This window comes from Plasmodium gonderi (genome assembly GCF_002157705.1).
Source record: "Plasmodium gonderi DNA, contig: Chr08, whole genome shotgun sequence".
NCBI lineage: Eukaryota > Apicomplexa > Aconoidasida > Haemosporida > Plasmodiidae > Plasmodium > Plasmodium gonderi.
The window spans coordinates 470,578-494,683 of record NW_021628933.1 but is presented as its reverse complement, the minus strand read 5'-3'; the positions used below and the strand labels follow the sequence as shown (position 1 = coordinate 494,683).

Sequence of the window (24,106 nt, the reverse complement as noted above, 5' to 3'; positions counted from 1 at the left end):
AAAGGTTGAATAAATAAATACAAACATAAATTAATAAAAACGATATGAAAAAAAAAAAAAAAAAAAATTAATCAAATATTTATATTGTGATGGGGAGACACCTCAAAGTTCATCACCATTAAACTTCTCTCCTTTGTCGTATTTAAGTGGGGTTATTATTACGCCCTGTAAATTAAAAGACAGTTTCATTTATGTAGGTTTGTACAATCATGAAATTTCTCACCAACAAATGACATTGTGCATATATGGATACAGGTAAGCTGTATATTGTTAAACATTTGAGCATACATATATTTGCCAAGCATTTATGTGCATGTATTTCTAAACATTTATGTATTCACAAATTGACAAGCATTCATGCATATGCATTGTCGCCTTACCGATTTGGCTTTCCACTTTTGTCCATCCCGTGAATAACTGTACTTCATAATGCATGCTTCCAAATGATATAAAATTGGGCAGTTGTGACAATTATACTGATTAAACCTATTGTGATTTTTTGTAAATAAGAAATGAAGAGGTTGGGAATGTTGTCCGATAAATGTAGAGGTGATTAAGTTATTGGATCAATATAGCCAAATTGAAATAGGCTAGTCAAAATAAAATGTGGAAAAATGTAAATGTCCCCACGAAATGCATATGTATAAAAAAAAAAAAAAAAAAAAAAAAAAAAAATAGGGGAAGTATATTCACATTTTATATGCCTCTTTTTTGCTTTTCATTGTATTACTCATAACTTTTGCTTGTTGAGATATATCCATTGCGATCTATGTTTTTCAAATAAATTATTTCTCCTAATAACCAGAAAGGTTTATCTTTTTTGTTTTCACAAATGACTTGAAATTTCCCCGATTCCTTCGACGAATGGACACTTAACTTTTAGGAGAAGGATAATACAACGAAAGGGGAGAAATGAGAAACGTGAACAGTTATGTTGCAGTTGAAATAAATATATTCAGGAAAATCTTAGAAGCAAAAAAGGGATATGTTTTATACACATATATATGTTGTATGTATATCTAAGCCTATGTACGTATATGTAGCATCATCATATGATTATCACCTCATAATTGTTTGACAGTATCGAGTCGTGTGAAGATCCTATCAAATATCCGTTCGACTTCACATGCTTTAGAGTAACAATTTCGTCGCACTTTATTTTATTTCCCGTGAAACTTTTTACTTCTACATTAAAAAAAAAAAATACATATATATATATATGCATATGTGTATATATGGATATGTATATATATACATATATATGTATTTATATATTTAAATAAAAATAACTTAGCATGGGGTATTATTCTCCCTCATTTGCTGCATACAAAAGGTTTTATCTTTTTTTTTCTTTAATTTTAGCATTCTTTTATTTTTCCTTTTATACCATCATAAACATTAACTGTCCACAATATATCTTCGTCATTCTTATTTGTGGTTACGGCGGTCTTTCATAAAAAAAAGAAAAAAAAAAACAAAAAAAAACAATAAAATAAAATAAATAAGCACATGAGAGTGTACAGAGCAGAGTGCGTAAAAAGAAGTGTGCAGAATTGCAAATGTTATATATACATGCAAAGGTATAACTCATTTGTTGAGCTCGATTAAACAACTTTGAACAATACAAGGTAAATTTTTTTTATTAAAACATGGTTATGGGCATAATCTCAATTCAATTTGCAAAAATAACAAAAAAAAAAAAATCTCTCAATCTTGATACACTTTTTAATAAAAATATTTTCTTTCAAATGTGAATAAAAAAACGTGGTGATTAAGTGAGAATTGTTATTTTTTTTTTTTTTTTAGCTCATTACAACTAGTTGATTTCCTGACCCGGTTCCCCATTTCATATCCGTAGAAAAGAGCCTTTAAGAAAAAAAAAAGGTATAATGGAATAAGAAGAAAACGGGAGTGTTGCGAATACACAAGTGAGCTGATACAATGGACACTTCACGAGAAATATATATTAATGAAAAAACACACGAAGAGATTTGTCCTATTCCAATTTTGTCTCATCAAACCAAAGGGATTTTTCATTTTTTTATTGTGTCTTTATTTCAGTTGTTATATATTTGCATTACTTGTATGATGTTCCCACGTTTTCTAAAATAATAGAACTGCCATCTGTTACAAATACACAATTGTGAACTTTAAAAAATATAAAATAAAAAAGGAACAACCCGACAGAAGAGTAATAATAGTTCATCTTAAAATTATCAGTCTATTAATTATATATTTAAAACAGAGATTAAAACATGTATATTTGTATATATTTTATGGATATATTTTTATTTTATTTTTTTATCCTTAGTTTCAACTAGAAGATAAAATTTATCTGTGTGTCGTGTGTCACTACGTAAGTATATATGTATATGTGGATTAAATGCCCACAGTTGTGTATCAAGCATACATAAGAATGTATACACACAAATTTGTATTCACATGCTGCTACACACATGAGAAGAACTGTCAGAGTACCAACTAAAATAAATTATAAATAAAATGTAGGAGAAAAATATTAGGTAAAATAAAAAGCACTAAAGCTAAAATGATAAAAAAAAAAAAATAACAAAAAAAAAAAAAAAAAATAAAATAAAATAAATCTTGTTTTGTAAAACTATGTATATAGGAAATAAAAAAAAAAAAAAAAATTCTAAAAGAAAAATTCTCCAAAATTTAAATTGAAATGTTCCGTCAAGTTGACAAAAAAAAATAAAACAATATAATAAAATGAGAATGAATAAAAAAAAATAAATAAATAAATAACTCATACTAAAATAATTATTCAGGCTATGAATTGGAGGACGGAAAAAAAAAAAAAAAAAAAAAAAAAAAGCCACAGCATTGGTAAATATAATATATATCATATATGTGAACATTCTAAGACTTATATTTATTATTCATGTATACCTCTTATGATTTTCAAGAACGCATATGTACTATTATTATTGGAGTTATTTTCCCCATTAAGGCTTATTTACAAGCGTTCAGATAAATACATTTTAAAAATTAGTGCGTGGCCCGATTTGCATATGTAGCATAAGTGGGTAATGGGTTTAATATTGGGGGCTCTTGATATAAAGGTATCAGAACAAAGTATGATTAAAGCCTTATAAATCATAAGTACATTTTTTCTGTCGGATTTTAAGGGGTACCTATATATGTATGTATATATATATATATATATAACTCGGGTACAATTTTATAGATATAGATCTAAGGTTGGCTGATGCTCACGTACGATGGAGATTTTGATGGTACATAAATAAATATGAATATATATATATATCCCATCATACAAGAATATATTACGAGCATCAAAAACATGAGTAGAATTAAGCATATATACACTTTCTTAATGACCTTTCTAAGCTTAATGGCTAATGTTTTCTTATTTTTTTTTTAAACCAATTTAAATGGAACTCTCGATTATTAGATGGTAATATATAAGGAACTTTCAACAGGGATTCACATAAATCCGAATTAACATTCCCCCTTTACACCTTTATAGGATTCTTCTATTTTTAAATATGCACCCCTTTATAGGGTGGGTGGGGAGAGACTATGGCCATCTGAGAAAGCATATACAATATTTATCTGTATACGTGTTGAGGTATATATATATTCTCATTGTGAAATATAAACAATTCGGATATAATTTACTGGTGCTTGTATATAATCCATTTGTGGAACACATACATATATTTTTATATATACATACATTTATTACCTACATATTTTTGTATGATTTTTTTTTTTTTTTTTTTTTTTTTTTTTGTCCCCTTTAATTTAATAAAAACACATACCTTCTTTTCTCATCTGCGCCTTGGTGAAATCACTGATTTTTTTTTTTTCTTTTTTAACTTGAATAAAACTACATATATATATACAAATATGTATGTTTTAATATATATATATATATATATATACAAGTAAAATGAACACATGCATGGGTATTAAAAAAAAATGCATAAGCATAGGGGGAAAAATGAAAGTTTGAATAATGAATTTATACATGAAATTTTTTTTTATGTGACACTTTACGAAGCTATTTTTCAAACATACCAGTGTTTTTTTTTTTTTTTTTACAGTAATCATGTTAAAAGAACATTTCTATTAAAGGAAAAAAATATATATATACTTATGTGCATATTTGCATACATACATACTTACATACCATTCATCAGCAAATTATAATATGCCAAATGTGCAATTGTGCAAAGTTCAAACGCGAGGAGGTGATTTTCAAAATAGCCAAGTCTCGTTCATGCATAGATAAATATACATAAGTATATACATATTTATACATACTCCTAAGCATTTACAACGCCATAAAAAGAAAGTTTTTTTTATGAGTACCTTCCCACAACTTATGTACACACATCTCTTTTTGCCAGCAATATTAGAGCTAAAACGTGTACACATACCTTAGTTTTAAATTCTAATTATTAAACAAATTTGTTTTTCAAAAGAAAGGAAACATTAACTGAGTAACCACTTGACACAGCATGTGCAAGGTTGCGAAAGGAGGTTCAAAAGTTAAAAAATTCGAAAATCCTAAAAAATTGATTTGGGATTTTTAATCCCCTTAACAAAGAAAAAGAATTTTAAAATATTATAAATGTGTATATTTTTATCTCACTTGTTTTGACAAGAGAAGAAAAGGGAGACCAAAAAAATAAAATAATACAGTATAATACATACGTCGAAGCCTGTCTTCCTACGTATTTTTACAACCACCAAGGTGCACAGAAGTTCCGCCATCGATATATTTTTTTCATCACATTTTAAAGCACCATGGAGAACAAAGTAGAAGATGCTGGAGCTGTTTTCGTCGATTTAGAAAAAGTGCACGACCCTGAAACAAAACAGATATTTGATTTTGGAGAGAAAAAGAAAAAAAAGAAAAAAAAGGAAGTTACGGATAGGATTGAAGAAGTAATTATTGATGGGACTGGGAAGGTATTTGAAAGAGGAGCAGTGTATCCATATGAAGAATTATTACATAGAATTCAAGATTTAGTAAATAAGCATAATATAGATTTATGTATATCAAAAAAGTACACAATTAAACCACCACAAGTTGTTAGAGTTGGCTCAAAAAAAGTGGCATGGATTAATTTTAAAGATATATGTACAATTATGAACAGAAATGAAGAACATGTTTTTCATTTTGTCTTAGCCGAATTAGGAACAGAAGGTTCTATAGCAGGAGAAGGACAATTAGTACTAAAAGGAAAATATGGACCCAAACATATTGAAGCTTTGTTAAGAAAATATATAACTGAATATGTAACATGTCAGATGTGTAAAAGTCCAAATACAACAATGGAGAAAGATAGTAGGACTAGGCTGTTTCATCAGCATTGTAATGCCTGCGGAGCCAAAAGGTTACCTTTTTTTTTTTTTTTTTTTTTTTTTTTTCTTTTCTCTTCTTTCGTCATCTTTCGTCATTTCTTTTTTATCATTAAAAGACAGTCAACCAAAAATGATTGGCCCACACATCAATTACTTTCAGTGTGTTATGATTTTATTTTTATTGCACCTCGTTATATTTTTATAATCCCATCGTACATTATGTTTTTTCTCCACATTTGAACGAACGACAGATCCGTCACGACTATTAAGAGTGGATTTCATGCCCTTGGAAGAGGAGAAAGAAGAAAAGCAAAACATACCAATTAAGGTTAAATAGGAGAAGACTTGGAAAAGTAGTTAAATTCTTTGTGAAAATCATAACAAGGATATAATTTTTAGTAATCAGTTATCATCATCAGGAAAGAAGAACATGTCAAAAGTTAGATGTTCAATTGATAGACAATGTGTATTTACACGTATGTATTGATACACTTTTATAGTGCTTCAATTTGTGTGGACCCTCTTTTTTGCCAAACTTTCCACGAAACTAAGCAATTCCTTGAGCTCATATAATTGACGTAAAAATTTTAGAATTATTGTACATGTAAATATCGAGAGGAGTTCATTGCAAAGCAGTAAATAATATAAATAATGTGGAGATAGAAATGAGTACAATAAAATGATATATGTTATATGGTATGGTTCAACATGACATGCGCACATTTGTACATGTATGTAAAAAAAAAAAAAAAAAAATCACAGGTGTATGTATTTTTGTGATATATCTCAACAGCTCACTATATTTTATTACTGGGAAAATTTCAGAATAATTCAAGTACATAGTACCTATATATATCATTCTTCGAAAATATGTATTTTTTTTGCAATTTTTTCAGAACCATAAATTTATCTTCAAACTTTTGTTATTCTTTTCCTTCCCCTCTTGTCACTTTGAAGTTTAGCAAATATAGTACCCTTGTTCATTTCCCCCCCCCCCCCCCACCCCAGCTTCCCTTTTTTGTTTCACATACGTATATATATATATATATATATATGTACACTTTTTAACATTCATTGGTGATGTACATATATTGCACATGTGTGTACGTGCGAGCACCCATGTATTTTAAAATAACGAATGAAAAAAAGTATTTCCAATGCAGCAAGCGTTAGCATAGGTACATATATGTGTATAGTTTATGCAGACACATTTATAATTGAAAATATATTTTTTCCTTTTAAATTAACAATCTCAACTTTTCCATGAATGTACATTTTTGTTTTAATATCATATGCATATATATATATATATATATATATGCTTATCTTTCCCTTCTATTAAATATTTTTTTTTTTCTATCATTCTAACTAAATGTATTATTTTAAATTATGCCAGAAATGAAGCAAATTGTTATAGGAAACATTTAATTTTTACATTTGTTTCTTACATGTGAAAATGCACAAAGTTCTTACATTATTTGTCTTTCATCGATTAATTCAAATTTAGTGTACTCTTCGGAACATTAGCAATTATCTCGTTGTCTGTTTTATTAAAAATGTTAGCAGATGAATGACACTATGAAGGTGATATGTTATTCATTTTATGTGAATTTTGTGAGTATGTTATAAGAATATACTAAGAGATAAGAGATGTAACTTTAATGCTTTTTTTTTTTTTTTTTTTTCGCTTAACTAATTTAACTTTTATATAATATGTAGGATGACAGTTTTGTCCTTCCACTAAAATCGGCGTAATCATACACGCTTGCATCATTCTACAAAAAAAAAAAAAAAAGAAAAGAAAAGAAAAGAGAAAATGCATTGATGTTAAGTATAAAATAGTTACAGCCATTATTATGACTAATTTTTTTTCATTTCTTTTTCTTAAATATTTTAAAATGATATGTAAAGTGATTTAAGACTTACATTGTCTCTTATTTGAACATCAGCTCCATTTTCTACTAGCAACTTAACTATCTGGTACATCAATTCAAGCATAAAGTTAAGTGATTTTTTATCATAATACATGTATATAAATGTTTCAAAAAAAAGGAAAAAGCATAAAAAAAAAAAAAAATAATGTTTAAGACTTATCCATATTAGAAAAATGTTTTTATGTCTTTATGTATATGAACAGGTATATAAAAAAAAAAAGTTTATATTTTGAGTAATATTACATCGTAGTGCTTATTTATTATGGCATAAAAAATGGGACTTTGTCCTTCCTTAAGTGGAGAAAAATGTTATTGTTTGTGATGGTAATTTATTTTGTTATATCCTCTATTTGACAACATTTCTGCATATACATCATTCATATATTTTATGTGCTTAAACATGTACATTTGACATACATTTCTCATTTAACTTTTAGGAGTCTATCTTTACTACATAATTTTTTTTTTTTTTTATCTTTTACACGAACATTGTCTGTTATATTTATATTAGCATTATTTTCAATAAGAAATTTAGCTATGTTTAAATGTCCACATTTAACACTGATATGTAAAGGTGACATTCCATTTGCATCCTTATGATTTATGTTACTCCCTTTTTTCAAAATTATTCTAGCCATCTTTAGGCTCCCATTTCGACAACTATACCAAAAAGCTGTCCTATTATTCTGTCTCGACAGAACAAAAAAATGAAAGAAAAGGCAAACACAAATCTCGTGTGTGAAGAATGACCATGAGGAATATTATTTTTACTCTTAATAAAAAATTAATTTATTTTTATCTATTATAACATTAAATTTTTTTTTTTTTCCATTCACATTTTCGTATTGCTAATTCGTGCATTTTTTTTTTTTTTTTTTGGAAATGAATTTTCACACGAAGTGGGGGTCATGGATGATAAGTCCACACACATCTGCCTCACTTGTGCAAATGAGAATTTGAACGTGTATGGATATAGGCATTAATTTCAATATACCGGAGGCTGAACATAATCTCCAAGAGGGATTTGTAATTTAGACAAGGAAACAACATCTTCATAAATTCCTATGCAAGAAGAAATCATTAAATTTGTGAAATGGGGAAAGAATACATTGAGTTATTAGACAATTGGAGATTCAGAAAAATTCCATAAAAGAAAAGGCACATATAAGGGCACATGCATATAACAAAATGTTCACAAAAAAAAGAAAAAGTAAGAGAAAAAATATATTACCTTTTCTCGCCGCCACAAGCAATTTTACTCTCTCTTCCTTCAAAAAAAAAAAAATAAAATAAAAATTCCCATACAAAAGTGATTCTTTTTTTTTTTACTCATTCTTTAAATGTGTAAAATTATATATAACTATAATGACTATGTCATGTATGTATATATGTATACACATCTAGTTTCGTTTAGCTTATCGATTCATATTTATTTTTAACAGTTGCCATGACTTTTGTGGATTTTTGGAATTGAAAGAGAAATGCTGATATTTTTTTAAAAAGATATTATTTAAGCTACACTTAAATTATTCATAAGAATCTTGTAATGGTATATTTTTTTTTTTTTTTATATTTATTTTTATCACAAAATTTATATGGCAAATCTTTTTCGTTAGTTTGCATCTCTCTTTTTGTTTTTTCATTATTTTTCTAGAGGCTAATAATTATAGAGAATAGTATATATCTTTTACAAATTTGTGCATTTTTCCTGAAATAAATTTGTCTTTTTTCCCCCTTGGTGTGCACATAAATACGGAGAAGTGCATGGATATATGTTTACCCATTTTTTTATATTGTGTGCATTTCTATCATCACGAAATTTTAAAAACATACTAACACATGCTATTCGACCATGTTCACTTCGACCATGTTCACTTCGATCATGTTTACTTCGATTATGTTCAATTTGATTATGTTCAATTTGATTATGTTCCATTTGATTTTGCCTATGGTGTCCAAGGGGTCGATTTATTTTTGCACTTAAACGCAACTACAAAATGGGTCAAAAAAAAAAGAAAAAAATCACATTAAAATTGTTAAAAGACAATGGGGAATCATCAAATGTTCTGGAAAATTACACAGGAGTGGGAACTGTATTATTTTATACTAACAAAAATTTGAAGATCTCAGAGAAGTATTATGGAAATATCTTTCAAGGAAAAAGACATGGATATGGTTACTAGCCTTTATCATATTATAAAGGAACACCGTTGTTCATATTTTTCCATCGCTATTTTGAGTTTCTCCATTTCATCTGCCATTTTTGGCCCCATTTTAGAAAACCGTTTCCACTACACCATAGAGATCATCGTCCCACCTGATCTCATGACCTTTTCTTTTTCTTTTTTTCCAAAGGAGAGTACAACTATCAGAATGGAGATTTTTATCAAGGAGCGTATGAACACGGTATGAAAAACGGAATAGGAACTTATTTTTACAACACTGATATCAAAAAGAGAAGAACCACAGGAAAAGTTGCGAAGGGAAGGGACTATGAAAAAAGTGATGACGAGAAAAGTGAAGAGGACCAGAGTGAAGAAGACAAAAGTGAAGAAGACAAAAGTGAAGAAAACCAAAGTGAAAAAAACCAAAGTGAAGAAAATCAAAGTGAAGAGGACAAAAGTGAAGAGGAAAAAAGTGAAGAGGACCAAAGTGAAGAGGACCAAAGTGAAGAGGACCAAAGTGAAGAGGACCAAAGTGAAGAGGACAAAAGTGAAGAGGACCAAAGTGAAGAGACAACTGAGAATCATAACCGTAAGTATGGCTATGAACATATCAAGAAGGAAGATGGAGCGTCTTGTAAAAAAAAAATAATTTCAAAAAAGTTACTAAATCTTATGGAAAAATGGAGTAAAACAAAAATAAAAAAAAAATCAATTATTCCCCCCAAAGGTAATTATATATAAAAAAAACAAACCTTAAAAAGGGTGCGAGAGCAGGTCGTTCCTATAAGTTGACAAGTGCATAATCCATGTTCATCAGTTTTGAAATTATTATTATTATTTTTTTTACACTCTTCTGCATATACATATGTACATATATGTACATTCCTATTGCACGTCACATAATGCATTTGAATATCTGCAGAGGAAGGGAGCTTCTACTACGGAAACTATTTCAACGGACTTAAACATAGCGACGGAATGATGATATATAGAAATGGGGATTTGTATGTTGGGGGTTGGAAGTTTGGGAAGAAGAATGGATGGGGTTAGTCATACGCGTACCAAGTGTATTTGTATATATATACATATGAACATACATATATGTATACGGATGTCTGTGCATATAGCTCGAATTTTAATTAGCGTGCACCTAGTTCCCCATTATACATTGCGTTACTCCCCTTCGTTCGTGCAGGAAGGTACACATACAAAAAATGCAAAAGCGTTTTGGAGGGACATTGGGAAGATGGATATATAATTCATGGAAAATGGATATTGCCAAATGGTTTTACATAATTTTTTTTTTTTTTATTTCACACAAGTGTGTTTTAACACTTGTTGTGGGTGTCCATATAACAGGAACATTATGCTTCATATGTATATATATATATATATATATATATGTACATGTGCAAGGAATTACACTCTTCCCCCATTTTTCCCCTCCACTTTTTATTTTTTTATGATTATTCCATCTTTTCCATTTTCTCTGTTCTTATTCAGGTATGTACTTTGTGGGAAACTTTAAAAATAATAAACCATATGGAGATGGCATTTGGGCTTTTAAGGATAAAACACAATTAAATGTTTTTTATTATGATGTTAAACAAGTAAAATTAAAAAAAAATAAAATAAAAAAAAAAAAAAAAAGTTTTATATATTCTTGTTATACAAAACATTAAATTAACGAATTACATAATTTATTTATTTTAAGAGAGGATATATAGTCATATTATTATTCATAAATCGTATATGCATATAAGCTTATTACATATACATGTATATGTTTGACAAGATGCAAATAACATAGGTATTAAAAAAAAAAAAAAAAAAAAAAAAAAAACAAGGAAAAAAAAAAAAGGAGAAAATGGACAACGCATCCACATAATATACATACATATATATATTCTGTAAACTAAACATTTTATCACAGAAAATTAAAAAAAGTCCCAAAAAAATGATTGGACAAGGAGATCCAAATATTTTACTGAATTATAAGCCATTGTGTATTACATTGACCAGATAAGGAATTTTTTACATAATAAGGATATGACACAAAATTGTGTTTTCATTTATTTTTTTTTGCTCCCCACTGCAAAAAAGAAAAAAAGAAAAGTGGACATGTGTAAAAAAGAGTGGTAAAATATATCACACCTACCCTAAAGTGGTGCTCAAATGTAGACACAATAAAATGGACCCTATATATATATAAACAATTCATGGAACATGCATTCAATATTCATCTTAAAAAAATATCTGAACATAAAAATATATGCACAAAAGTGATGAACGCAAAAGGGGTAAATACATGGAATGCAACAATGTTGTCACTCATTACTTTTAACTTCTAGGGAAGAGCCTTTTTTTTTCTTATTCTTGGAATATTCAAAATATATCCTATAAATTTTTCAAATGAAAAAGGGAAAAAAGGGTGAAGTAAATTTATATTTCACAAAAAATCGCGGCGTATAATGAGTGTACATTGCAATTTATTCCAATAAAAAAATATACAGCATTGATATGAGATGAATGTATACACACAATTCATGGAGTATATTAGTATATATATATATATGTTCATCCTACGAAGACAACTTTACTTCTCCTCCTCTCTTCATTCATTTGTACATGTGGATATACATGTAGTTATTCTCTTACCAGTTTATGCTAATGGCAAATCCAACAAGACATACTAGAAATCCGTAGCACATATAGAGTAAATTTTTGTCCTTTTTCTTTACATTTTTTACATCAAAGGAGTATATATAATTCAAAACTGTAACAAATATTGCAATAACTAAAAGGTTAACTATTTTAAAATATTTTTCAACACCAGTTCCAAAAATTTTATTTAGTATATTTTTGCCACCCTCAATTATGGAATAGTCAAATCCTCTTTTCTTTTTTCCGAAATTTAATTTAAGCTTCATTTTTACTGCAATTTATTTAGAGAATGAAATTTCTTTTTTTTTTCTTTTTTTTTTTTATGTATGTATGGATCTGAATGACAATGTTTTTTGGTACAACACAAGTTAAGGATTCTTTTGTATTGTCATTCATATATATATCATATATATATATATATAGTGTTTTGCTCTTATTTCTGTTCTTTATACATATGTACTATTTTGTTATTCCTATTAAACTCTAAAGTCAGTAAGTTTCTAAACTCCAAAAAAAATGTTATTTGAAATCCTTAAAAAGTCTGAGCTTCTCATATCATAACAATATTAATTCTTAATTTTGTAATGTTTCAGAAATATATTTTAATTCTTTTTTTTTTTTTTTTTTTTTTTTTTCTTTCACGTCCATAAGAAGAAATATTGTTTTAACGTAGTTCAAATAAATTAAATTCCTTTTTTTCTAGCATGACAGTATTATTAAAATGTAATTTACATACGTAACATATAAATTACATATAAAGCTTGCTTACAAATTTTTACGAAATGCTATTTTTCTTTAAAAAAAAAAAAAATATATATACATACTTATTATATACATATATATATTTAATCTAAAAACGAATTAATCTTTTTGATATACTTTTTTTTTGGTTTTTTTTTCAATGTATGCATTATTTGCATTCTTATTTGCATGCTTATATGCGTGCTTATCTGCATTTATATGTACATATTTGTACGTATTATGCACGTATATGAGCGTTTAAAAGTACGTATATTTTTTTAGGCATATCTATTATACGTAAAGATTAAACATTGTGCTTAAAATTATCATATTATATTTTAAACAAAAAAAAAAAAAAAAAAAAAAATAATAAAAAGCGAAAATTGTCACTTGTATTATGTAAATATTTATAGGTTTACTGAAACATATAACATAATAAATTTATGTAAATATTTCTTCAAGCATATTTTTCGCGGGTTAGAAAAATTCGTATAACATATACAGAAAAATTTGTAAACGCTGTTTTTTTTTGTCCATATCGGTAATAATACTTGGTCGTCATATTCTTGTCACTTATAACCCATTTCATTATTATTATATATGTTGTTTTATTGTATGCTTCAATTCTGATATTAAAATATATCCATCATAATTCTTTTCTCCCCAATAGGGAAGAAATATCTTATTGAGATACCACTAGGTTTTTTCTTCTTTTCTTTTATTTGTGCTTCAAGATGGATCAATTTATGTATCATTGAAATAATCATTGAATCCATGTAGTATACATTCGAACATACTTCTATCAGTGTATGTTAGCATGCATATTAGACAATATTATTACCGTTCTATGGTATACAAATTTCGGTATGGTTGTTCTCCCTACTTATAAAATTAATATGAATGGGGGGGGAGTGAGGTGCATGTGCATATATATATATATATATATATATATACCGCTTATATACTATACGAAAATATGATAGTGCAAAACCAGGGTTTATTCTTAATGCTGATTCGAGCTAAATTTGTATTCATTTATTATTACTTTACTCATTCACATTTCTTTATTAGTTCTAATTTTTTTTTTTTTTTTTTTTTTTTTTTTTCGTTCTACTTAATACATATTAAATGGAGACGCTATCTAAAAAATTATATCAATGTCCCGATCAAATTATTCTGCATGCGCGCATTTTTGTTATCATTTGTTTTATTCCATTTTGTTTCAGTTAATTTCTTGGTGTTAGAAAAAAAAAAAAAAAAGAAGAAATAAAGAACCACAAGGGGAGAGGGGGGGGGGGGGGGGGGGAGTTTGCTATATATTACATTTATTATCTTAATTTTGCGAGTTATTTTTATTTTGACTTGTTCTATCATGAATCTTATATATTATTCATTATATATACAAAATTATATCCTTTTAATTAGTCTCCCCCATCCATTTGCAACCGTTTTTATTTACATTTACCATACAACCGTATATTTTATTTTTTTTTAAATAAACAGTATATATAATTCATATTTATTGACCCCTCACTTTTTCAATGATACTTCTAAATTTTGTTACGCAAAATATTATTCTCATTTTTAAAAAATTTGGTAATGAAGATAAACATTTATAACGCGTACTATCGGACAAAGTATTTTTTATAAAAAAAAATTATATTTCTTCATCCAGTATTTAATATATAAGGTGCTTGATCATAATATTTTTCTTCCACTTTAATTATTCGTTCTTTGTTGCTCATTTAGGCAAACATATATATATTTTTTTTTCTGCTCTTTTATCAACTAATCATAAATACTACCCTTAAAAGATTAACATCAGGAAGTGTAAAATGAGTCCATTCACAGTAAAAAAAAAAAAAAAAAGAAAAAGAAACATTGAAAAAGTCGTTCTAACTATTCATTCGTATACTGTATAATCATCACCACTTATAGTAACTTGTGTTTGCTTCCCATAGGTACGTATAGGTAATTTTTTATTTCTTTCTTTTTTTTTTTTTTTCCGTTAATAACACCCATTTTATATGACATTACTTGTTATATTCTATGGATATATTTAAAGAAAGTTGAAAATGTTAAAATTGTATACTATATGTCCCTTTCAGTTTCCTATTCTTTATGATTCTGTTAGATGATTAGGAAAATATGTCTATTCTTCTTTTCCATCTTTGCTTGTATAAAACGAATTAATAAATTTTCCCACAGGAACAATGTTCCAATTTCAATTATGTTATTGTAATTATTCTTCCTCAAAATGGGGAAAGGAAAATATGTTGGTGGAAATTGTTATCCCTTTTAAACCTTTTTTGGGGTACATTAAAAAAGTGTAAAAAATGGGACAGAAAATACAAATAACAGCCAATATAATAGTGTCTGAAAAAAAAAAAAAAAATTTCTTCACAAAATAATTTTATCCTTTTAAAAGTTTTGTTATCCTTTATGTGTCCTGATACATGTATTGTAAAAAATAATCAATACAGCTATTTATTAATTGCGGATATATTTAATGGGACTCATATGCCTTTACAATTTACTAGTTGCTGTGACTTATAAAGTTGTTCCATATATCTTTGTCCACATGGTTATTCTCACTTCATCGCTCAAAAACAACAAAAAAAAAAAAAAAAAAAAAAAAACTCATACCATAAATGCTAATTTCAGCTATATATTATGTTAACACATTATAATGTTGTAATAATTTTTAGTAAATTACATTCATAAATTGATATGTGAACATCTTTTGAATGGAAATATAAAATGATAAATAAAGCGTAACGTTGTAATATCACAGTAAAATCGAATTGGTTTTTGGACGAAAAAATGTAGCATTTATATATAATATGTATGGAGGGTAAACAAACCAAAAAAAAAATTCCCTTTATTTCCAAAATACCAATAGGGGCATTAATATGCCATATTCATCAATGTTATATACACAAATTCACAAAAAAAAGGAAAAAAAAAAAAAAAAAAACTTCCCCTATGCGTGAAAAGCTTCTAAGAAGGAAAACTATGGTTTGGCTCATATCCATACAAGTTAAATAAATCAAACAAGCATTTTAAGAAAAACTTAAAACAAAAAAACAAACAAGGAGGAAGTTAAAATCTACTTAAAAAACAGTCAATCACATTGCTTAGTAAAAAAGAAACATTAATCATATTATATATATGTACATATAATACATATGTATATATATACTGCTTCAGAACATATGCATACATTTATACATGTGCATTACCCTGAGCAACATACAAATAAAGGGATTCTTCAATTGTTTGCTCGGACATAAAAATACAACAAATAAGAAAAAACAGTACACAGATATAGATATGTGCGAATTAATCTGTCAAAAATTAAATGAAACAAAGCTCCTCAAATTAATTTTCCTCACATAAATTTAATCCATTTGAAAGAGGAGGAAAAACGTGAAGATGACAGCAAACAAATGGGAAAGTAAGAGAAATACTTAAAAAAATATATAAAGAAAAAAATAGTAGAACTCTTTTATCTTATCATGATAAAAGTTGCTATAACAGTTACTCCCATCTGTACATAATAACAGGAAAAATAATTAAAAATAAAATAAAATAAAATGATTAATGAAATTACACAAATATGATAGAATTACAGCATTGTTAATCATTTATTTTATGCTTAATTATTCGACAATTTACTCTCCCACATAAAAAGCTTAAAACGGTATATCACTTTAAAAATATGGGGTAAAATGAAACGTAATGTTTTTTTTTTTTTTTTTTTTTTTTTTTTTCTCTACATTTATAATATAATCATACATGAGAAAATACATTCGCCTGCCTTTTCAATATGAATGAAAAAAAAAAAAATTTTTTTTTTTTTTTTTTAGAAAAAATAAATTGAAAATTTTGCAAAACAATACATATATATATGGGCAATACATGAGTATAAAATATAATCATCGTACATGTCATCCTACACATTAAGTCTATGATTATAAGGGCCTAGACATATGATACAAACCTATCAATAGTAATTGTAGCTTGTAATAAAATTTTGCAAAAAGGCTTTATTGAAAAAACAAAAAAAAAAAAAAAAAAATACATCACACGCACGACACTATGCAATATAGCGAATGTATATCCATTTACATATCTAAGTAATATGTGCATACGATACGCATTTATAGTAAATTATCCACACACTCAATTGCATATTTAAAACGGGTTTTGTCTCCTTTGAAATTCTTTAGAGATCAACATAGTTGCAGTAATAAATGAGCTGTTAAAAAAGACATCGTATATGTATTCCATATTCTTTTGTCCACAGAAATTTGGACAGATCCATCTACAGTATGCGTGGAATCAGAGAAAAAACGAAATCACATTAATAACGAAATGGTTAAATTATGAAAATGCCAATCTGTGGACCTGTAAAAAATAGTTAAAGTGCCAATTTTCATTAGGAACATCTAGGGTAGCTTCATATCCATTTAATAAAAAAAAAGAAACATATTCATCTCCTGATCGAAAAACGGTGCTGAAATGTAATTCAGTGGAAAGTGGTTAAATAGAATGGTTTTTAGGTTACTATAAATTTGCAGGAATAAACTCATAGCAAATTACTGTGTTGTACACATATAATTAAAATAAAAAAAAAAAAAAAATAAATACATTATAAACATATGAAAAAGAAAAATCGGTTATTGAAAATGATGCATGTTCATATATTATATTTAAAATTACACCTTTATAGAAGCTGCTTTCTATATAGATTCGTAATAATTTATAGTTTTTTCCTTTATTTTTTTTTTTTTTTTTTTTCCGGTTATGTGATTATTTAAATCTTTTAAGGAATATAATATTATATGTACCTTAACGAGGAAAAAAAAGAAAAAAAAGGAAGGCACAAAAAAAAAAAAAAAAAAAAAAAAGTTAAAAGAAAAGCACGAAAAAAAGGGGTATGAAAGAAACAACTGCATAATTAACACAAAAAATTTCAGTTATAGGCAGGCTTCTCCTATCACTTTAACTTTATTCTAGCACATTTCAACTTTTTTTTTTTTTATTTTTTTTTTACCTATTTAACCATTAAAATAAAAAAAAAAAAAAAAAAAAGAGAGAGAAATGGATATTGAAGTATTACGAAGATAGAGGATAATGGGAAAAAGAAGAAAGCAATATTGGGGATTCGAAATTATACAGTTGCATAAAAATTAGCATTGTTTAAGAAAGGGAAAAAATATGAAAAAAGGAGGAAATGTATTTTTATGAAAAGGGGTGTGTATCTTCTTTACTAGTGGTCTAAGCATAAATCTGTCGTATTTTTTATATGTACATCTTTTCTTTACTCATTTAAGGGAGAAGAGGGACAGAGATACAAATATCGGAAGGGAATATATATTATTACATTTTTAGTAAGATGCTGGGAGAGTGGGACGATGAACATTTTACAAGAATTTTTTTCGATTGGAATATTTTTTCTAAATATTCGAAGGATAACGAATTTAAAGATTTAGAAGAAAATATTAAAAATGAAATTGCCAATTCGGAATGTTTTGATTTACATGAAGAAGATGGTGAGAAAGAAACGATTGACAATATATTGTTAATACTTCAGTCATTTATTATGGAAAAAAAGTATATAGACGTTTCTTATTATTTGATTAATATAATTTTAAGATGGAATTATTACACAAGCTTAAGGAGTGAAAAAGGTTTAGATTCAAATTCTGTAAAGAATCGATTAAAAATAAATTTAGATATATACACACTTCCTGATGTGTATAAAAATTTTGAGGAATACTTCTATTCTTATTTTCCTTTATTTCTTATTGAAACGCAACAATTAATAAATAATAAAAAAGAAAATGAAAATATAAAAGAATATGACGTAAATCTGATTAGTTCCCCCAAAGAGATACATAATTTTGAATTCTATATTCATGTTGCATATGACAGTTTGAATTGTGCAAACCTTTTTTATGGAGATCTTATATTGCTTAGATTTGTTCCAAAAAAAACTGCAAAAAATGATTTATATAATATGTATACACCTATGTTATGTTCTTCAAAAGCAAATGAAGAAGAAATGTCATCTAGTGGTTCTGAAAATGATAAGCTAGATGATGTTTCTTCTGTTTCATGTACCAATTCAGAAAATTCAAACACTGTTGAGGATGTGACAGAACAGGAAACCGGGAAAGAAAGGGATCCAATAAATTTGGTTCTACCATCACATGAAAGGGAAAATAAATTGCTTGATTCCACTATGGAAGAAAAACAAAGCAAGGAAATCAACAAATGCACTCCTGAGAAGGAAGAAGATATGAAAGACGAAACGAGTGATGAAATATACATGATGAGAAAATATTGTGTTCGTCATTTATTAGGTTATGTTGTTTCAAAAAATAAGGAACAAATTAAAATAAAAATTAATTTGAATTATAAAAATTTCGATATTATTGATAGAGTTAGGAAAGATATCATATATGAAATTTTCAATAAAAATAAAGCAGATGATTATTTCTTTCGAATATCAAAAGTGACTAGCTTGATTTCAACTCTCCGGTTGTTTAACTGTTTGTTCAACTTTAGGAATTCCGCTATATTGAATGAAATTATAGAATTTGGCCCCATTGCGGAAGTCAACCAGGTCGAAATCAACCACAGGGGAACTAACCAGTGTGGAAATAATTTTTATCATATGGAAGAAGATATTAAAAGCGAAGATAACACCATTTTGCATGTGAAAAGACGTAAAAAAGGTCAAGTAGATAAGGAAGATGCAGAACAAAAAAACGCAGACGTAATATTCAAAGGAGAGCAGCAGGGAATGATTCTCAGGCAAAGAAAGAGGCAAGGAGAGTTACAACAAGAGGAAATCGTACAAATTGGCAAAACCGGGGACGTCACACAAATTGGCAAAACCGGGGACGTTGCACAGGTTGAGGAAAACGAGGGACAAGTGAAAGAAAATGACATCGATGGGGAGGAAGAAATGCTTAAGGATAAAATCAAGGACTATTTAAGGAAGTTGAAATGCTCAGACGAAAGAGAAAGTGGGGCTGAAATGGCAAGTGCAGATGTAAAGGAGGAACCAAATCCAAACCGAGATGTAAGTGGAAAGTCAAGTAGAAGAGGAGGAAGATTGGTCAAAAGTTGCCAAATCGAAATGAAAGACACAAAATGTTTAAGAAGCCCCGAAACACGCAAAACATATTATATGGGGAAAAAATATATGCCCATCGAAAAGGAGACACAATATGAAGCACAACAATATGCAGGTTTCAACTATATTCCAGAGACCTTAAAAAGTAAATTTATGAATATATACAATAAATACCAATTAAGAGCTATTAATAATAGCATAATAAATGAAGGGATCACATTAATTCAAGGTCCCCCAGGGACAGGGAAAACTACTACGATTTTAGGAATCATAAGTGCATTAATTTTTTTTCAAAAATCTGAAATAGATGAAAACAAAAAAAAAAGTGTATTAAATGATGACTTCTCATGTAATAATTCAGAGAATGAAAGAGAGAGAGAAAAAAAAAAAAAAAAAAAAAAAAAAAGCCCTTATGCTTGGATTAACTATGACAAAAAAACTGATCACTGCTATTTTAATGATAACTGTTTTGATGCAATGGAATATGAAGATTTTTTTGATCATATTGATAAAAAGGAGGAAGAAAAAAGTCAAAATGTTTTTCATATTAACAAATGTAATAAGAATGAAAACAATTATGCTTATGCAATACATCTAAGCATTATGAATGCATCAAGTAGAACTTTAAAAAGTAATGATAACATAGATGCTAATAATAAAGATGAGGAAGATATTCTCAAAAATAATGAAAATAGAATTAAAAACTTAATAGGATTAACAGAGTCATTTTATAACTCCTATATAAATAGTGATTATTTGCTGAAAAATACAGATTTTATGGAAGAAAAAAATGCCAATGAGAAATTGAATTATTCTTATTATGTTAATGACACGAATATGTCCTTATACCCTTCAAGCACATCCGGACAAGGAGCTACTACAAAGATCGAAATTGAAGATACAGTAAGACATGAATTAAAAAACAGTAAAGCAAACCATATCACTGATGAAGGAAAAAGAAAATGGAAAAGAAACAATCAGGAAGAAGTTGGGAAACAACCTAGTCGACCTAGGAAAGAAAAGATAAACAAATTAAATTTAATTAAAAATAAAAAAATCTTAGTTTGTGCGCCATCAAATGCAGCAATAGATGAAATATTGAGAAGATTAGTTTCATCCAATAGCGGTATTTTAGATGAAAATGGAAATTTTTTTAATCCTATTGTTACAAGAATGGGAAGAAATGTAAGTACAGATATGCTAGAATTTAGCTTAGAATTTAAAGAACAGTTATTTTTATTCCTCAATAAGAAGGAAGAAAATAAATTAATAAAAAGAAATCTTTTAAAAACGTCAACCATTATTTGTTCAACTTTATCTGCAAGTTCAAACGCTTCACTGGTTAATTATATAGACTATTTTGATGCAATTATTATAGATGAAGCTTCACAATCAGTTGAATTAGACATACTCATTCCTTTGTCATTTTCTTGTAAGAAAATTATCCTTGTAGGGGATCCAAAACAATTGTCAGCAACAGCATTCTCCTTATTTGCAAAAAAACGCAAATATGCCAGATCTCTCTTTGAAAGATTACAAAAGAAACATAAATTGAATAAATACAAATACAATTTGTTGTCAATTCAGTATAGAATGCATCCAGATATTTCTCATTTTCCAAATAAATATTACTACAAAAATAAAGTTACAGATGCACCTTATTTTTCATTTATACTTCTTAAAGAAACTCAAATGAACAAGTACATTACAAAATTGAAAAATACAAATAGAATAAAGGACTACTATGGGGTAAATGTAGAAAATGATCTTTTTTGCAAATTTGATTTATTTCATTTTATGGAAAATAATTTTGGAAATTTATTACCTTCCAATTTTCATGATTTAACATTATGTCAAAAAAATCAAGGAGTAATCGATTGGTTTTTCATACCCTTACTTCAGCACAGTGTATTTTACGACATACCCTTTTCAAAACAAAAAAAAATTAGAAATTCTTACATTAATATTGAAGAGAGTGAAGCAGTTTTGCAATTTATTGAATTTTTGCATTTCATTTTTACCACAGAAAATGTGCAAGAGTGGTACAAACGAATAGGTATCATAACTCCTTATGCCACCGAAAAATATTTCTTAAAAGCTGAATTAAAAATTTTCTTCAGAAAAAAGGGATATAAAAATGACATTTCCAATTTTATTGATATTGGAACTGTTGATGGATTTCAGGGTACTGAAAAGGACATCATAATATTTGTCTGTGTAAGGACAAAAGGTTTGCTAAAAAAAAAAAAAAAAAAAAAATCTATCGCACCTAGAGATGGAGACACTAACCATATCTGCACAGCTGGCCCCTGTGATCATCATGCCCCAGATCAAGAACCGAATGTGTTAAATCAAAGTTCTGAATCTTCTGCTGAAGAAGGAGTGGATAACTCAAATATGTTTTTCTCCAACTACAAACGATTGAATGTGGCGTTAACCAGGGCGAGATGTAATTTATTCATTTTTGGAAATCGCAATTTTTTAAAAAAATGTGATGTATGGAGTAAAATCATTAAACATTATAAGATGAAAAACAAAATTATTAAAATTAAATATAAGAAATTTAAAACAAAAATGAAAATTTTGTCTGAAAATATTACCGAAGAAGATTTATTTGATGAAAAAGCTCAAGTAATTAATAAAAAAATTGAAAATTCATTATATAATAAAAATTTAATTGATTACAATTTTGTACCAACCAGTGAAAATGAATGTCCTACTTTTGATTTAAAAAGTTTCCTTTACTCTGTTGGATTGAGTCAAGCAGAAGAGGATGGGTATATCATCTATGACAATAGAAATATAATGAATATGGACATAAATAGCAATAAATTAGGAACTCCAGGTTTTTCAGTAAATGCTGATAAAAAAACAGAAGAGGATAAAGTCATGAATTTTTTTAAAAAGCTTTACAATGACGATTTTGAAAATGCAGACGATTTTAATTCTGCACATAGACAAATGGGAGATGTTACCACGGCTAACAAGGTCCAAAATGAGGCCCCAAATGGGGCACAAAATGGGGCACAAAATGGGGCACAAAATGGGGCACAAAATGGATTTTTAAGCAATGCCAAAGACTGTTCCACGGCAAAACCATGCGATTTTAAAGAAGAGTATAAAAATGAAGTAAACGAAAATTTATGGAATATGAACCGAAGCAAAAATCACATGTATGCCGCATCAAATGGCGCAAAAAATGGCACAAAAAATGGTGCAAAAAATAGTGCAAAAAATGGTGCTAAAAATGAACCCACTGAAATGTTAGAAGTGATAGATCTTGAAAATGATGATGAATTTTCACATCACCTCAATTTAAATGATAAAGATGGAGAAGGGAAAATACAAAAGTGCAACCAAGAAGAATCTAAAAACATGGACCAGTCTTTACCCCTACCCAATTCGAGGCACAAACAAATTACAAACATGAAATCATTATCGTATGAGACAAAAATTGGTGATGAAGAATCCCCTAACTTTGAAGAAACTGAGGATCGAGTAATTACTATCACCCCCATATTGGAAAATAATGAATATTTCAAAAAGAAAAATTACTTCATTGATACGTTGTATAACTACTGCAAAGCCAACAAAGAGCTACTTTTCGTTGTGCAAAATATTTTGCCGAATTTTTCTAAACACATTTTATTTAAAAAGTGCGTATGACCTTTTGGAATTTTTGAAACTTGGTTGATCGCATCATGCGCTTGAAAAATATGTGTGCATTTTGCATGTTTCTTTTTGTTTGATGTCAAGGTTCTGGAGTTTTTCCTCCACACTCTTTTCATACCCCATCATCATCACCCCCATTATATTTGTGTCTTTTCCCCACATTACATAAAACAGCTCTTTCATAATTACAACCATATGTGAATTTCTTTCACTATGCGTCTGACTTTACTTACTTTTTTTGTTCATACTCCTAAGAAGACTTTTTTACAAATTTATAAAGACATAAACCAACACGGGAAATGTAAAAAAAAAAAAAAAAAAAAAAAAAAAAAAAAAAAAAGATAGTCAAAATGAGTGCCATCACATAGAAGGCACTGTAGTAACTACCATGCTTTTTCATCTCCTTCACGTGTGCATTAATT

General features: G+C 27.8%; 6 protein-coding genes across 6 annotated transcripts; 3 read left to right on the top strand and 3 right to left on the bottom strand.

Moving 5' to 3' along the window:
* Positions 1-102: 102 nt before the first annotated feature.
* PGO_080960 (hypothetical protein, conserved) lies at positions 103-2,206 on the bottom strand (the record flags this gene model as incomplete). Its single annotated transcript, XM_028687318.1, has 7 exons — positions 103-165; positions 381-486; positions 731-876; positions 1,064-1,185; positions 1,388-1,448; positions 1,815-1,866; positions 2,082-2,206. The coding sequence occupies 7 exons, from the start codon at positions 2,204-2,206 to the stop codon at positions 103-105; spliced, it is 675 nt and encodes a 224-aa protein (XP_028543119.1).
* Positions 2,207-4,797: 2,591 nt separating this feature from the next.
* PGO_080950 (eukaryotic translation initiation factor 2 beta subunit) lies at positions 4,798-5,685 on the top strand (the record flags this gene model as incomplete). The annotated part of the gene is made up of 2 exons (XM_028687317.1): positions 4,798-5,390; positions 5,610-5,685. The coding sequence occupies 2 exons, from the start codon at positions 4,798-4,800 to the stop codon at positions 5,683-5,685; spliced, it is 669 nt and encodes a 222-aa protein (XP_028543118.1).
* Positions 5,686-6,850: 1,165 nt separating this feature from the next.
* Positions 6,851-8,741, bottom strand: PGO_080940 (hypothetical protein, conserved; the record flags this gene model as incomplete). Its single annotated transcript, XM_028687316.1, has 8 exons — positions 6,851-6,900; positions 7,061-7,133; positions 7,285-7,335; positions 7,536-7,583; positions 7,781-7,978; positions 8,287-8,354; positions 8,524-8,560; positions 8,733-8,741. 8 exons carry the CDS (start codon positions 8,739-8,741, stop codon positions 6,851-6,853), a joined length of 534 nt encoding a protein of 177 aa, XP_028543117.1.
* A 548-nt stretch (positions 8,742-9,289) lies between these two features.
* On the top strand, positions 9,290-11,483 carry PGO_080930 (hypothetical protein, conserved; the record flags this gene model as incomplete). The annotated part of the gene is made up of 6 exons (XM_028687315.1): positions 9,290-9,467; positions 9,648-10,184; positions 10,380-10,502; positions 10,653-10,742; positions 10,961-11,067; positions 11,391-11,483. The coding sequence occupies 6 exons, from the start codon at positions 9,290-9,292 to the stop codon at positions 11,481-11,483; spliced, it is 1,128 nt and encodes a 375-aa protein (XP_028543116.1).
* Positions 11,484-11,784: 301 nt separating this feature from the next.
* On the bottom strand, positions 11,785-12,387 carry PGO_080920 (hypothetical protein, conserved; the record flags this gene model as incomplete). Its single annotated transcript, XM_028687314.1, has 2 exons — positions 11,785-11,854; positions 12,116-12,387. 2 exons carry the CDS (start codon positions 12,385-12,387, stop codon positions 11,785-11,787), a joined length of 342 nt encoding a protein of 113 aa, XP_028543115.1.
* Positions 12,388-18,263: 5,876 nt separating this feature from the next.
* PGO_080910 (hypothetical protein, conserved) lies at positions 18,264-23,678 on the top strand (the record flags this gene model as incomplete). The annotated part of the gene is made up of 1 exon (XM_028687313.1): positions 18,264-23,678. The coding sequence occupies one exon, from the start codon at positions 18,264-18,266 to the stop codon at positions 23,676-23,678; it is 5,415 nt and encodes a 1,804-aa protein (XP_028543114.1).
* Between the last annotated feature and the right edge of the window lie 428 nt (positions 23,679-24,106).